At 44.9% G+C, this 16283-nt stretch overlaps 2 protein-coding genes across 4 annotated transcripts; one reads left to right on the top strand and one right to left on the bottom strand.

Moving 5' to 3' along the window:
• Positions 1-1042: 1042 nt before the first annotated feature.
• On the bottom strand, positions 1043-6717 carry LOC135504708 (methyl-CpG-binding domain protein 4-like). 3 transcript variants are annotated; one of them, XM_064923502.1, is made up of 10 exons: positions 6562-6717; positions 5867-6363; positions 4885-5729; positions 4658-4717; positions 4409-4543; positions 4152-4301; positions 2494-2597; positions 2274-2335; positions 1250-1386; positions 1043-1166 (listed from the first exon to the last, which is right to left on the bottom strand). In XM_064923502.1, the coding sequence occupies exons 2-10, from the start codon at positions 6247-6249 to the stop codon at positions 1123-1125; spliced, it is 1920 nt and encodes a 639-aa protein (XP_064779574.1). In that variant the 5' UTR covers positions 6250-6363; positions 6562-6717; the 3' UTR covers positions 1043-1122. The 3 variants fall into 3 exon arrangements, 1 of the variants encoding a protein (XP_064779574.1); XR_010450154.1 differs by lacking the exon at positions 1043-1166 and having other exon boundaries at positions 1296-1386; positions 1527-2335; XR_010450155.1 differs by lacking the exon at positions 1043-1166 and having other exon boundaries at positions 1303-1386; positions 1794-2335.
• Positions 6718-6962: 245 nt separating this feature from the next.
• Positions 6963-16183, top strand: LOC135559374 (intraflagellar transport protein 122 homolog). The gene is given in 9 exon segments (XM_064993534.1): positions 6963-7130; positions 10231-10390; positions 10924-11061; positions 11321-11517; positions 13369-13489; positions 13624-14131; positions 14257-14430; positions 14772-14825; positions 15991-16183. Coding segments are annotated over 6 exon segments (918 nt in total). The 3' UTR covers positions 13758-14131; positions 14257-14430; positions 14772-14825; positions 15991-16183.
• The last annotated feature ends 100 nt before the right edge of the window (positions 16184-16283 follow it).

Genomic DNA, 16283 nt, shown 5'->3' with positions numbered 1-16283 from the left:
CATTAGTACGTAGTGTGTGTGTTAGTGTTCCCCAACTGGCGGCCCGTGGGTTGTTTTATTTGGCCCCCCAAGTTGTCTGGAAAAAAAATATATATATTGATAAACTTTTTAAAAACGTTTTATTGTTGGACAGAGACTGTAAAAACACCAGGAAATCAGCTCCAAGTGATTTTAATTTAAGAAATCTGTTCCAATTATTCCACACCTAAGAGACATGTGGAGCGTATACAAAGATAAGCAAGGTTTAAAATAATTGTTTTAGTCAAACATCTGTTTAGGCTTCTTGCAGTCAATATGCAGTCTACAAATTATTTGTAATTATGTTATTTTTAACATTTTAGTTGACACTTATCCAGAGCGACTTACATGAGCAATTAGGATTAAGTGCCTTGCTCAAGGGCACATTTACAGATTTTTCACCTCGTCGGCTCTGGGATTCAAACCAGTGACCTTTGAATAACTGGCCCAACACTCTTAACCGCTAGGCTACCTGCTGACCCTGCCTGTTCCGGCCCCCCGACCATCCGCTAGTTGATGATCCCTGGTGTATTACCTTCTTGTTCTCATCTCTGTAGTGGCTCATCGCTCTGCTGTGCTGGATCCTCTGCTGTTTCTCACGGGACAGAGCCAAGCGATCCACTTCCTGTAAAAACTCAGCCTCCTCTGCCTTACTGGTCAACTTCAGCATCAGCCCCGCCCTCTTCTCCTCCATCTGCCTCTTCAGCTGCTGACGTACCTCCGACCTGGAAAATCGAGAGATTTATAAACAATATGACGGAAGCCAGAATCCCACCTAGATATGGGAGGGAAATTAATCATTCAGACGAGGATGCTTTTACCTGTACTCCTCTCTTTCAGTGCAGGATCCGTAGAATGGCTTCCGCCACACCTGGTGATACCTAACAAAGCCCCAGAGAAAAAAGATTCATTGGCAGAAATGTGACATTCATATTATCGGTAATTTGTAGTTTTCTCCAAAGTGTCAGAAAATGCAGAAACAGACTGGCATCAGGGTTTATGTTTTACTACTGGAGTCACCTATAGTGCTCCTTTCTCTGCATAACCAGTGCCCTCTGGTGGTTGTGGTGATGCACAGCAGGGGTCTCCAGGCTGACAGTCCGTCTATGGGCCAGAGGAGGATGGAGGGGGTCCAGTCTGGGGACAGACTGCCGACCAGATAGGAAGTTCACACGGCAGGCCAAAATATTTATAACACTTGAATTTGCTTTATCTTAGAGTCAATGCACACCTGGCTGACTGGCAGTGCTGCTGAGGCAGGTGAGATGATGATGGGCAATGTCAGGGGAGTGACCATAAGGTAGCGACTTTGGCGGACAGGTGTGGATCGAGGAATAGCCAGAGATGTGGAATTCAAGCAAACAGCAGCTGTGGTAATGAAAAGAAGAATAATGCACAGTATAAACACTGAACGGTTTAAATAATCAAACATGCACAGTTCAAACTGATAGAAAACCATTCATTAAAAACAATTTAAAACGTCAAAGCTGTTTTCAAAGTTTTCTTACGAAGTTTCATTCCGTAGACAGGGCTGTGCCTTGTGTTTCCCCAGCAGTGGAGTCCGGTCCTTGTGCATTGAAAAACTTCTAAAGGCTCTGTCTTAACTTTTACACTAAGCTTTCTTCTTACTACTGACACTGTCAAAACAGTAAAGCTATTTTTCATAACAGTTAAGTTGAATTAATTACATGCAAACTACTTCCTTGTCAAATATTTACTTTAATGACTATGAAGACTTGGATTCAAATAGAAATAGTACAAACAAATGCAATCACTTGGGTGTTTTGCGGTGGCAACGGTTGCCCTGGGAATCAGGTTACTCGTGTGCAGACAGAGAATAAAGCTGGAGCCTAGCGGCGTAGCTAAATGCACTGGTGCTCTCCTAAAGAAATGAATTAGCATGTGAAATAGGGCTGGGCGAGCTATTGTCAGAGCATGGCTACACAGCTAGACAGATGGAGACGATTCAATACACGCAAAAAGGAACACCAATCTCCACTAGACAAAAGGGACACAGTTTATCTGTTGCTTTTCCAGAGGCACAACATCAAAGTCCAATTCAATGTAAATGAGTCATTAGGCTTTTAAAACATGATAAACCAATTTCTTTAATAGAATCGTGTTGAGTAAGAATTGTTAACCAAGAGAGATACCGATATGTCAGGTTATAAGCCTAATGATTTAAGAACTAGAACATTCTTCCACTGATAAAACAGGTTGTGACATCGCAGTTCCTCATGGTTCAGATTCCCAACCTCTCATGGTTCTCCCACAGCCAAGCATGGTACTTGTTCAGCATGTGGTCCTGGGGTTCAACCTATGTAAATACACACACACAAGGGCAATATATCTAGTTGACTATATCTGGATCTATTATTTAAATGTTGGTATAACAACAGTTGTCATCTTTGCTAAAGGGAAAATACACTATAAACTGTATGTAACAACCTACTATGGGGTCTGTGACTCACTCACCTGTCTCCACTCCTCTACACAGAAGATCCTGTAGGAGTCATTGCCATACTTCCCAATCCCATGCAGCTCTATAGGGTAGCGCCACTGCTTGGTCAGGTATTCATCTGCATAAGAGATTAGAGGTCGACCGATTATGATTTTTCAATGCCGATACCGATTATTGGAGGACCAAAAAAGCCAATATCGATTAATCGGCCGATTAAAAAAAATGTATTTGTAACAATGACAATTACAGCAGTACTGAATTAACACTTATTTGAACTTAATATAATAAATCAATAAAATCAATTTTGCCTCAAGTAGATAATGAAACATGTTCAATTTGGTTTAAATAATGCAAAAACAAAGTGTTGGAGAAAAACGTAAAAGTGCAATATGTGCTGTAAGAAAGCTAACGTTTCAGTTCCTTGCTCAAAACATGAGAAGATATGAAAGCTGGTGGTTCCTTTTAACATGAGTCTTCAATATCCCCAGGTAAGAAGTTTTAGGTTGTAGTTATTATAGGACTATTTCTCTCTATACCATTTGTATTTCATTAACCTTTGACTATTGGATGTTCTTATAGGCACTTTAGTATTGCCAGTGTAACAGTATAGCTTCCGTCCCTCTCCTCGCTCCTCCCTGGGCTCGAACCAGCAACACAACGACAACAGCCACCACATCGAAGCAGCATTACCCATGCAGAGCAAGGGAAACAACCACCCCAAGGCTCAGAGCGAGTGAAGTTTGAAACACTATTAGCGCGCGCTAACTAGCCAGCCCTTTCACTTCGGTCACACCAGCCTCATCTCGGGAGTTGATAGGTTTGAAGTCATAAACAGCGCAATGCTTGACGCACAAGAAGAGCTGCTGGCAAAACGCACAAACGTGCTGTTTGAATTAATGTTTACGCGCCTGCTTCTGCCTACCATCGCTCAGTCAGATGCTTGGATTTAGATTTTTAGATTTAGACTTGTATGCTCAGTCAGATTATATGCAACACAGGACACGCTAGATAATATCTAGTAATATCATCAACCATGTGTAGTTAACTAGTGATTATGATTGATTGTTTTTTATAAGATAAGTTTAATGCTAGCTAGCAACTTACCTTGGCTTACTGCATTTGCTTAACAGGCAGTCTCCTTGTGGAGTGCAACGAGAGAGAGGCAGGTCGTTATTGCGTTGGACTAGTTAACTGTAAGTTTGCAAGATTGAATCCCCTGAGCTGACAAGGTGAAAATCTGTCTTTCTGCCCCTGAACAGGGCAGTTAACCCACTGTTCCTAGGCCGTCATTGAAAATAAGACTGTGTTCTTAACTGACTTGCCTAGTTAAATAAAGGTGTAAAAAAATATATATATAGATATTTTTTATTATTATTATTTTTTTAATAGGCCAAAAGGACCGATTTCCGATTGTTATGAAAACTTGAAATGGGCCCTAATTAATCGGCCCTTCCAATTAATCGGTCGACCTCTATAAGAGATGCATAACATCTGCATAACATCCCCATTATTTCTCAGGTGCTGGCAAAAACAAACACACCTCTAACACTTGGAGGATAGGACAACCCAGTCGTCCTCCTCGATTCAGCTAAAACTAAAATCTCACTTTCTAGGAGGGAAATCAGTGGATCATCTCTTGGATCCACGGATGGAGATGGGAACAGTGACTCACCAGAGAACCTGATGATGATTTTGGCTCGCAGTTCATACAGGCCCAAAGATCTCAGCAGCACAGACAGGGGCTTCCACTCTGCCCCCCTGGTCTCCTCCGCTGATGGGTAAAGCTTAAAGAACTGCCACAACACCGGGATGGCCATTTTACCTGAAAAGGAACACAGAACAGAGACTGTGTGAGATAATTCTAATGTTGTTATTGTAGATGTTTGTGTTTGAGCCTTGCATGTGTGTGTGTGTGTTTGTGTGTCTCACCGCTGGTTTTGTTGAGGAACACGGTGGCTACCAGGAGTTTCCAAGGGTCGTGGAAAAGGGTCTCCTGCACCAGGTGGAAGGGGGAGCGAGGAGGGGTCCACTTCCTTAAGGCTTTCCTCCTGGGGGGGCTTAGACCTGTGTGTGGACATAAGGGGTTTCGGACATAAATAAACCATTTTTTTATTTGACTTACATTTTTCTCCAAGAATGGCAAGTTCTGTTAAGTTCTACCATTTATGAAATGATTACCATCTCTCATTGACTTCCGGCTGAAATAAGGACTGGTCTTCCGTTTCTCTCCTAACAGTTCTGGGCAGAACAGGAACAACAGGCACCACTACACACATTAAACATGTTATTCTCCTGGGTCAGTACACTGAAACCATGGAGGTTCTCTATCTAGGCATCACAGTCAATGCACATTATGCATCATAACTCAGATAGCACAATGCACAGTAGAGAAAATTGATACATACTGCTCTGGGAATCTTTCAGTGGTGTACAGCGCTCTCCAGTGGTCTGGGGAGATGGCAGCTCTTCGTCATGCACCTCTGCCTCTATATTCTCCACTCCCTCAGTCTCCCCCACTCCCACTCCCACACCCTCAGACTCAGCCTCCCCCTCGCTCTCAGAAGCAGACTGCACCCTAAGGACTGGGACAAGTAACAGTGACACAGGAAGCTGTTCCTCTCGACCAATGAGAGCATCTTGTAGATCAGTGGGCGGGGCCAGCCTGAGCAGCTTTTCTCTCAGCAGCCCCGGCCTCCTCTGGGGGCTCTTCTCCAGTATGACATCGTCAACTACCGCCACAACCTTCAGACGCCTCTCAGTCTCATCATCCTCACCCCTTCTCACAGAGGCTTGTATGTTTGTCTCTTTGATGTCTTCATTTGTGTCTGATGGTTGGCCCGTTTCTGTGCCTCTCCCAGCTGCCGTTCTGTGATTGCCCCTTGCCAGGTGAGGCATGTCAGGCTTCAGATGAGTTATTATCGTTCTCTTGTCTCTGGGTCTGGTCCTCTGCTTGCAGGATTTTGCGGAATTGGCTATTTTTGTGTTATTTGGAGGCAGGCTTAATATTCTACCCTTTTCCATATACTCCTCTGTGTTCTGCCGGTCTTCTTTGATATTGGCCTCTGAGGTATGACGTGTGTGTTTCTGATTAACTTTCCTCTGTCTCTCCTGGCTTGGCAGCGGAGTCACAGCTACACTGCCACTCTTGGCTTTGGTGAAGTCAAAGTCATCTATCTGTAGATCCCCTCCTGTATCTCTGAGAAGGAAAGCTTGAAGAGACGCCCTGGACCGGAACCTCTGTCCCTGGGGACTAGAATCATTGATCATAGGATATCTGCAATGCACTTAGCCCCTGGCACTGACAGTAAGATACACACACTTCAGGGATATTTTACATGCAATGAGAGAATGGAGAGTAACTAGTGAAGAAGCAAAAATCAGAATCACCTTGTTATATAGATGTCCATTTTGCCTGCAGTCTTCCCACTTTTCCTCCGTCTCACTACTCTCACCCAGCCCGGCGGCATACTAGAAGGCGGGCACGACTCCTCATCTTCCTGTCTGGTCCGCTGTCTTTTGACTGCATTGGGATCAGCCTCTTTGGTAACTCTCATATCTGAACCTGGAACAGCCATAGTGTCTGTGTCAGAGTTAGGATTCAAATGTGTGTCAGTGATGGGGTTCTCTGTGTTGAGGTCATTGTTTTTGAGCCTGGTTGTGACTGTGTTATTGTCCGTAGGGGAAGCACAGGTTGTATCAACAGTAGGCTCAGTTTTAGTCTGATACATATGGTAATCCAGTGATAGTATATTGTCCACACTCGGGAGCATAGAGGATGTCTGTCTCAGACAGGTGTCACAAGCTGGGTTTCATGAGGCTGAGATCTTGCTCTGGTCCTCTTATCTGCTAACATCTTCTTAAGACATCTGGAGCTCTATACCTTGCTGCCACAAACAAAAAGATGGAACAGAATAGTCAACTCACACTGTCTATCAAACTGTCTATATACTTTAATTATATTTTATTTTATATGGAAGAGCATGGTTTGGACAAATAGGTGACTATTAGCTAGCTAAGTAGCTCAACAGTTGCAGATTGGTTGACCTTCTTGATAGTCGATTCAACTGTGCTTCTTTACATACCTCGTGATCACGTGCTGTTCTGGATGAATGGTTCATCTCTATTGGTATATTATTTGAAGATCGAGTTGAATAAAATTGTCGGAGACATAACATCTTGTATCGTGCGCTGGGCTGTGAAGTGTGTGAACGAGCTTGTGAGCGATTCCGCTTGACTCACACATGACATGCGCAGAACGCAGCACAAGAGACAGGACAGGAAACAGAGAACGGAGTCTGCGCACAAGCGATCCTGTAAACAGCCCTCCACGACAGCAACCTGTTGGACAGCAACCTGTAGAACATCAACTGCGCGAACGGAGAGGAAATCGGAGAAAATAGACATACTTGTGAGTGCGGTTGAGAGTTTTTTTTGGGGACATCAGAAGTCCAATGCATTTCCTGTAGACAGCCAGTAGGTGTCAATGTTTGACCAAGCGAGCTCTGACAGGGACTGGTGGAAGTGGGTGCCGTTCTGTGAGGAAGAGGATGATGAGGCAGTGGAAGTGGATGTGGACAGCAGCATGCCAGAGCCCCTGTGCCTGCTCACCGACGCCCCCTACATTCAGAGTAGGCAGAGCTGCAGCAGCAGGGTAGAGCACCTGGTGCTGAGCAAGGCAGCTGGAGAAAGAGAGGCAGGCAGGGAGATGAGGGACTGTTCTCTGATCAAGACCACTGCATGCATGAAGGAAGGGAGGTAACATTAAAACTCAGGGAAAGACTCATTGTGGCGTGTCTCTCTCAGGGATGAGCACAATGACCCGCTGAAAGAAATTAGGTAAAAATTATAACGGATCTATATATTTTCAAATGACTGTGCTTTTTCTGATCCACATTGATTTTGACAAACAAAACAACCCCCAAAAACCTGTGACCCTTCATTGAATTTCAAAATACCGATGTGGCCCTTAAACCAAAAGGTTTACCCACCCCTGGTCTAAAATGTAGTAAATGTGTTTGCCTCCTACTGGCCATCTGGATATTGGTTACATATGAGATAAACATTTAGAGTTTGTTTCCACAGCAAAATAATAGATATGCTATGTTAGACAAGTAGCCTATCTAGTAGAAAATGCAGTCGTGATTTTTCAAAACATTTGCTTCATAGAAAGTATCATAGAAAATACTCTGATGATTGACAATCCAAAGTATATCAGTGTGTAGCACAGCAATACACCGAATGGTCGTTATGGAGAGATCAAAAGGCCTATGGTTACGACCACAGGGTTTGAGGCTCTGCTCCCAGGGTGGGCAGCGGTGATTGGTCAATGGCCTGGTTGTTATCACACTTTCCCATTGCTGTGGCAACGAGCGATAACACATAAACCACAGGCCACCATAATGTATTGATAACACTTCATTAGGCCTTTAAGGCCTGTATGCAATCAGCCTGTCAGGCACTATTGAAATCATAACACTGGACTGGAGCTGATCCTGTATAGCATTTAATAATGATCCCCTCACTACTCCTCCCCCATATCCCCCTGGGTAATACTGTAAGTACAGACAAATATGCACTGTTTCATTACCCTGCCATGGAACCTTAGTCTCATGTGTTGTCACTGGGCTGTTCATCGGTTTCAGTGAACATGCTGGTTTGATTACCATGCTGGGAATAATCTGTAATAAAAAAAAGGGAGGTTGTCCAAAATTATTTTATTTCAGGGCAAAAGAATGGACTGTCAGGCGGTTATTTTTCAGAGTGAGGAGAACCAGATGCACAGTCGGGAACTGATATGACGTTGCGCAAATGGACTTCAAGTGCCAGAACAATAGAGCCCATTTAGAAACAAGAGAGTGTATATGTGTTTTTCCATCTGTTTGGTCAGGCGCTTAACGGGATTGCTAAGGACTGTAAGCTTTGATGTGTCTACTAGGTCGTGGTCTGGAGAAAGCCTTGGCTCAGACATTGTGGACCATAAATATGAGAGAAATTTCCCTGTTTTAATGGGTGAGACCACATTTCAAATGATGCCATATTCCTGACACAAAGATATGACCCAGGATGACAGCCTCACGCCCAAACCACCCCACCCCCCTGACCAGCGAGTTCAATACAACCTTCAGTACTCGCCACTTGGCAAATAGTTGGACCATATCATGAAAAAACGCTGGCTCATCCATAACTGGAAAATACATTTAAAGAACCCCCGCAGGTCGTCTTCAGACACGCCTCCAACATCAGTCAAATGAGGATGGATCTTCCACCAGCACCACGTAGCACCTTCCTAGTCAATGTGCCGGACGGTAATTACAGACGTACCCACTGAAACTTTACGAAGAAATGTTCAATCACCCTATCATGGGCAAGGCATCATTAGGTGTTCTACAAACAACGTGGTATGCCTAGTCAAGTGTATTTGTGGTCTATGCTGTGTAGGAAAAAACTAAATGAGCTCTGAAAACAAGGATAGCAGAACACAGGGTTCATATAGGAACTCTTGACCAGAGACACCCTGTGCTGCTGCACATGTCATGGAGGCTCGTCACAAAATCAGCTCTCTGAGATGAAGAATATTGGTATCGAACATGTTAAGACTCCTAGGAGTAATAATAATAATTGAATCCATTTTAGAATAAGGCTGTGACGTGACAAAATGTGGAAAAAGGGAAGGGGTCTGAATACTTTCCCAATGCACTGTATATGTTTTATTTTCTGTAATAAATACATGTGCCCATCTCATTAATATCAAATTATTAGAATTACTCAAGTTGTTTTTAAAATATACTACATGACTAAAAAGTATGTGGACACCTGCTCGTCGAACATCTCATTCCAAAGTCATGGGCATTAAGATGGAGTTGATCCCCCCCCCCCCTTTGCTGCTATAACAGCTTCCACTCTTCTGGGAAGGCTTTCCATTAGATGTTGGAACATTGCTGCAGGGACTTGCTTCAATTCAGCCACAAGACTATTATTGAGGTTGGGCACTGATGTTGGGCGGTTAGACCTGGCTCACAGTCGGCATTCCAATTCATCCCAAAGGTGTTTGATGGGGTTGAGATCAGGGCTCTGTGCATTCCAGTCAAGTTCTTCCACACCGATCTCGACAAACCATTTCTGTATGGACCTCGCTTTGTGCACGGGGGCATTGCCATGCTGAAACAGTAACGGACCTTCCCCAAACTGTTGCCACAAAGTTGGAAGCACAGAATCATCTAGAATGTCATTGTATGCTGTAGCATTAAGGTTTCCCTTCACTGGAACTAAAGGGCCTAGCCCGAACTATGAAAAACAGCCCCAGACCATTATTCCTCCTCCACCAAACTTTACAGTTGGCACCATGCATTGGGGCAGGTAGCGTTCTCCTGGCATCCGCCAAACACAGATTCGTCCGACGGACTGCCGGATGGTGACGGCGTGATTCATCACTCCAGAGAACGTGTTTCCACTGCTCCAGAGTCCAATGGCGGCAAGCTTTACACACTACAGCCGATGCTTGGAATTTGCACATGGTGATCTTAGGCTTGTGTGCGGCTGTTCGGCCATGGAATCCCATTTCATGAAGCCCCCGACGAACAGTTGTTGTGTGAGTGTTGCAACCGAGGACAGATGATTTTTAGGACATTCATTTGAGACTTGCTCCCAGTCAGGGGAAGTATTGGCCTAGACAAGCATAGCTCAGTTAATGGTCAATAAATATGAAGTAGAATTCCTTGTTATTTCAATGTCTGTTCCTCTGTCTCTCTCAGATTGGGAAGGACAGAACTCTCTATGACTCCTGCTGCGTCAGCTACTTTCCCAAGTGGGAGTACATTGTGATGGGCGGCTCGGACAGGCAGGCCTCCCTCTACACCAAATACTGGGTGCGGCTCGACACCATCGGGAAACAGAGCTCCTGGGTGTGGACCTGTAGAGTCTATGTGGTGGGTCTCTTTTAGTGTGTGTGTGTACATTTGAGTAACTGTGTAAGAGTGTATGGGAGAGAGAGTGTGTGTGTCTGAAGGGTACTGTATTGGAACGCTGTAATTTAAAACAGAGCTGACATGGTGCCGAGACATGCTGTGAAGAACGCGGAACGGAAATGATAAGATGCGACTGACGTAAACGCTATAGATGTCATGCTGTCAGATCAAGTGTTGATGCGACATATCACGTTGGGATAAATTCACAGATCAGTTATTTTTAACTTGTGGAAAAAGTATCTGTGATCACCCATAGAGTACATGAAAGTAATATCAATGTAGTTTATTTTATATCTTTAATATTTTATATTATAGTAATACTAGCGACTCACACGAGAAAGCATTAGGTTCTACCTGGCTGACATCTCCACATTGTCTTAGACGGGGATCTAACAACAGGAACACTTTGTCTCTCTGTATTTTCATGGAAGTGTTAATGGGAACCACTGTTACATTGTTCTCTCTTTGTCTTCTGTGTAGGTGTTGGGCTTCCAGGACAGACCATAGCCTTCTTTCAGCTCATCTTCAGCACGATGCATGGCCTGTACAAAGACCGTTACGCCTACAGAGACGGCATGACCGATGTCATCCTCCAGCACCTCATCACTGAACAGAAAGGTGGATTGACTTAAACAGTACATTGTACTTCCCTTAACTCCCTTACGTTGTCAGTGTTAGCAGATCTGATGGAAATGGATGGCAGAAGCTCCCTGAAGAAGTCTATTGGAAGGCTATGTAGTCCAGCCCATATGCTCAGATCTATCCAGTCCCTTCAGATCTGTAAAAACTAAGGGTGTAGGAGTTAAGTGAAGCTAGGGCTAGTGGTTATTTTTTGACTGGACTTCCTGTGCTTACTATACCTGTTCTCCATGCCCAGTGAGGATGAAGTGCAGAGAGCTGGATAAGAAGATAGCTATCAACAGGAACCGCCGTGCCATCCAGCTGCCTGAGAAGATCCTCATCTACGATTTCTGACGACTCTTCCACATGTACAACCGCATCAAGGAGAAGATCTGCAGGAAGTTTGAGTGCAACCTGCTCGTGGTCTGCTCAGAGCACATCATCCTGTGTCAGGTGAAACTTATACCCAGTCCAAAATCCTACCCTATCCCCTACTACCCCCAAACACATTTACACTGTGTTAGTAGATGGTCGTAGTATTTGTACAGTTATTTAAAGCTGTTTTTAGACTAAATACATTGATTAATAACTGTTTTCTACGGATTTGCTTTTGACTTCAGGCTTTTCTCAAACACTTGGTGATAAACAAATCAGTAAAGTGCCATAACAAAACACAACACAGGGGGCTGCTGAGGGGAGGAGACCATGTGTTTGATGAGTTCGATACTATTTAATTTAATCTGTTCCAGTCATTACTATGAGCCCGTCCTCCCCAATAAAGGTGCTACCAACCTCCTGTGCAACACAAACTATTTGGCCTGAGTCAATAGCGTCTTTGGCTTATTTAAATTATACTAATGCATTGGTGACAGATTGTGAAAGACCCCCCCCGAAAGACATTATCATGCTATTAAGATGATGGAAAGCCAGTGAATTAGTGTTTAGTGCTGCATCGCTGCTCTAAAACACCTCAGAGAGAGGCCAGAGAGGTCAGAGAGAGGCCAGAAAGGCCAGAGAGGGACGGCCAGAGAGAGAGAGGCCAGAGAGGGACGGCCAGAGAGGGACGGCCAGAGAGGGACGGCCAGAGAGGGACGGCCAGAGAGGGACGGCCAGAGAGAGTCCAGAGAGGGATGGCCAGAGAGAGTCCAGAGAGGGACGGCCAGAGAGGGACAGTCAGAGAGGGACAGCCAGAGAGGGACGGCCAGAGAGAGGCCAGAGAGAGTCCAGAGAGGGACGGCCAGAGAGAGGCCAGAGAGAGTCCAGAGAGGGACGGCCAGAGAGAGGCCAGAGAGGGACGGTTCAACCCAGTGGTCCTCGAGATCTTTCTGCCTATCCTTCTTCAACTGTATCTGTGTTCCTTTACGGGTTCTCTCTCTGAGTCTCTCCCCCGCCTCCTCAGCCATTAGACAGCCTAAGTGAGACAGGGAAGAGTGAGTGGTTACCACCACAGCATTGTGGAGCCTGGCTGGATGTATCTGGTGGTTTCCTCCCTGGTTTGTGTCTCTGGGGTTTGACAGAGAAGGGGAGGGGAGCAGTCTAGAGTTAACTGTGACAGAGATGCTTTAGATCAGTCTCAAAAAGCCATGTTACAGCTTCACCACTGAGGCTGATGGTTTCTCTGGTATGACTGTCAAACCTCTGAATGGGCTGTGTCAAATACAATCAGACTTATCTTCACATAGCATTGAACGAGAATGAAACATATGGATAGTTAGATTAGAAGGATATATTAAGGGACAGCCATACAAAAATGCCCCCCCCAACTTAAACAATATTTTCACATGACCCTTCCCCATCATTGAAATAACTCTAAATAATGTTTACTTCCAAAAATAACAATAACTGTAGCGACCCAGTGTTTATAAATGTGGATATCAACTTCGCCACTTCAGTATGCTTTTGTGGGACAGTCAATGCCACACAGGGCTACGGGCCAGAAGGTTGAGGGTTTGCCGACCACCAACAGGTTTCTTTGCCAATGCTCCTGATTAGCGCAGCAGTCTAAGGCACTGCATCTCAGTGCAAGATGCATCACTGCAGTTTAGCCTAGCGTAGAAGTTTGTACTCACTTAAAAACAATAATGCAATTATTCATTGTTGTAGGCTAGTCTAGGTAGGATCATTGTATTGTCCCTAATCAAGATCAATAGGGGAGCCTTTTGAGCTGCATGTCTCATTGTCTTCAACCTGGCCTCTCTGCTGCTTATCAGCTATTCCTCGTAGTTCTTGTGGATTTACACTATATTGAACATTGGTTCAGCTTTAAATTATTTTATATGTGGTGTCTTTCCTTCACCAATGCAGTGTCTGTCCTTCACCGATGCAGTGTCTGTCCTTCACCAGTACCAAGGAATAGTGGCTCATGGAGTCTCTGATTCTCTACATCAAAGTCATTGGTGGCCGACCGGACAGCAAGGGCCTAATGGTGGGGCTAAAGAAGAGAGTAGATACAAACACTTCTGTCTTAGCTAACTTATATTTATCTAGGTTAGTCTTATTGAGATCTCCTGCGGCTCAAGCCAATCCAACTTGCACCAATGGTATTCATTTTCTCTTCAGATCCTGAAGGTCTTTGTGGACAACCCGTTTGCCATCAATCTGCTGAAGCAGTCTACACCTGTGCGTTGTCTGGACATGAGTACGTCCCGCAGCACGCTGGCAGTGGTGGACGAACACAGAACCTGCCGGTTTAATGACATCCACACCAAGGAACAGCTCTTTAACGTCAGAGGGCAGGCGTCAAGAGTTATTAAGGCCAAGGTTGAGGTGGCTTCACTTTCAAATTGTCGTTCAAAGGTTGTCCCTTTTTCCCTCACCTACTTTTCCCCCTGACTTGCCCTCGTTCTATGAGCATCCTTCCCTACTCCCCAGGAGCCCAATGCTAACAACGTAGCATGGAACACTTAATGTGAGGACATGCTGTGTTTGTCAGGCAGCTGCTACCTCAACGTCAAGGCCAGTAACTTCCCAGTGCACCAACAGAAGCTGCAGGGCTTTGTGGTGGGCTACAATGGCTCCAAGATCTTCTGCCTGCATGTCTACTCCATATCCACCGTGGAGGTTACCGGTGGGTGGGAAGAATAATACTTAAAGAACTGAGCTTTATTATCCACTATTTAGTTCTGTTTCTACATTTTCTTATTGTATGTTGAATTGACTGGTTTCCCCTTCTTTACCATCTCTTCTCCACAGTTGGCTCCTATGTACCAGTGTCTATGTACCAGTGTCTATGTACCAGTGTCTATGTACCAGAGAGAAGGATGTTCAAGCAGGTCTATCAGATCTCCTGTCTGTGTGTGACTGCCAGTGACTGTAGGGATCTGGCCACGGATGCTCTGGAAGGGCTCGACTGTCACCTTTAAGAAGGTCATACAAGCACATACTCCCACGGAAGCACACACACACCTGTTCACTGCAATGCTAGTGTTCATCACTAGATGGTGCAGCCTGATGCTATTTGTATGAAGAACCTCTCTCATGCTTGTTTGACCAATGTGATAGAATAGCTTAAGTATGTGGTGTGAGTGGATTCTCTGGCTTCCCCATAATTTGTTGTGGCCCTGGACAAGCACTCCTCATTCTACTTGTCAACTAATCATCAAGCCCTTGACAAGTTGAATCAGGTGTTTTTGTCCAGGACTACAACAAAAATGTGTGCTGTTGGGGATACTCGAGGACTGGAGTTCCCTTTTGTTTCTCTCTCTCAGGCCTTCATCCGAGTACGAGACCTGCGCTGCCTGGAGCTCATCAACAGCATTGAGGTACAATATGGCACAGACACACTCCCCTAAAATGCATAATGGATTAGTCCAAATGGTATTATTCCAAGATCAAAGAATTTGTCACGGTAGAAAACAGACCACATAGCTTTAATCAGGGTGGATTTACTGGTTGACCAGAGAACTCCACATGACATCATCAAAGCGAGACAGAGGAGGGGAAACTTGGGATCGCATGGGTTGCCCTCATTAAGCATTTTCTTACTGCCCCAACATATGACTGTACACACACACACACACACACACACACACATGCACTCAGGCACTCAGTCACACACAAAGGGCTAGTAAAGGGAGGAAAGCGTTATTTTATGTGAATTTAGCTGATCTCCTGGGAATATTTGGGACTATAAATACATTCATGTGTTTTCATGGACATTCTTTGTGATAAGATTAGACCTGCCTCGGGGGCTACAGTTTGAAAAGGGAAAAGTCAATCATTTTTTTGTTGTTGCATGGTGACGGTAGATGTGGAAACAATGCATCATTGAATTCCACAAAACAGTCTTGGTGTCTGTGTGTGTGCATACTGTATGGAATATGTGCAACTATGGGCATGTACATGTTCAAGACAACAGACATTCACACACATGGATGTTTCACACACATGGATGTTTGAATATGCCTGTACACCCACACACGCATGTGAGACCTGTGCCTGTTTGAGTTAGCCAAGATACTGTACACACACACACACAGGGGCTGTGGCTTTAAGTGACACACATACCCAGAAATAATTGATGGTGGGGTGTCAGTTGTTGGATCTAAATTATTTTATGAGGGGGTCAGTTGAAGTTGAGGCGATCTCCTGTTAAGTGTGTTTATGTGTGGAGTGGTCTTTGATCACAAACTGTGTATGTATGTTCATGGTACTGAAGCAGATGACACAGGCGTGACTCCTTTCCCCTCCCTTGTGTGTGTGTGTTTTGTGGCTGCTGTATATTTATGTGGCTGTGAGGCCATCTGGTCCTCGAGGCTGTTTGTTTTTACCACTGGAGGACACCAGAGGGGGAATCCTGGTCCTGTTTGTGTGACTCCATGTCCCCCCTCTCCAGGCCCTGACCCAGTTGGGGCTGTCTGTCTCATTCTCGTTCTCTCTCTGGCCTTTTCTCTCACTCATCCTCCCACTTTTTCTGTCCCTCTGTAGGAGGCAGACAGACCCTAAAAACACTTGCATGCTGATGTCCAAGCAGGCAGACTGGGCTAAGAACAGCAATGAGCCACAGGCCGCTGCTCAGATGTACCTATCTGTAGGAGAACACCTCAAAGCCATCGACATCATAGGAGAACAAGGCTGAGTCGACATGTGGATCACACACACACACACACACACACACACACACACACACACACACACACACACACACACACACACACACACACACACACACACACACACACACACACACACACACACACACACACACACACACACACACA

The sequence above is a fragment of the Oncorhynchus masou genome, chromosome 18 (genome assembly GCF_036934945.1).
Source record: "Oncorhynchus masou masou isolate Uvic2021 chromosome 18, UVic_Omas_1.1, whole genome shotgun sequence".
NCBI lineage: Eukaryota > Metazoa > Chordata > Actinopteri > Salmoniformes > Salmonidae > Oncorhynchus > Oncorhynchus masou.
The sequence above is the reverse complement of the archived record's forward strand: the minus strand, read 5'-3'. Positions and strand labels throughout refer to the sequence as shown.

What these genes read in the sequence shown, in the direction of transcription:
- LOC135504708 (XM_064923502.1), bottom strand. Translation starts at nt 6,249, where the DNA reads ATGCTCCCGAGTGTGGACAATATACTATCACTGGATTACCATATGTAT. An exon ending in CCGGAAGTCAATGAGAGATG is followed by an intron (nt 4,544 to 4,657) that starts GTAATCATTTCA and finishes GTCCACACACAG; the next exon opens with GTCTAAGCCCCCCCAGGAGG. An exon ending in GTGTAGAGGAGTGGAGACAG is followed by an intron (nt 2,336 to 2,493) that starts GTGAGTGAGTCA and finishes GTATTTACATAG; the next exon opens with GTTGAACCCCAGGACCACAT.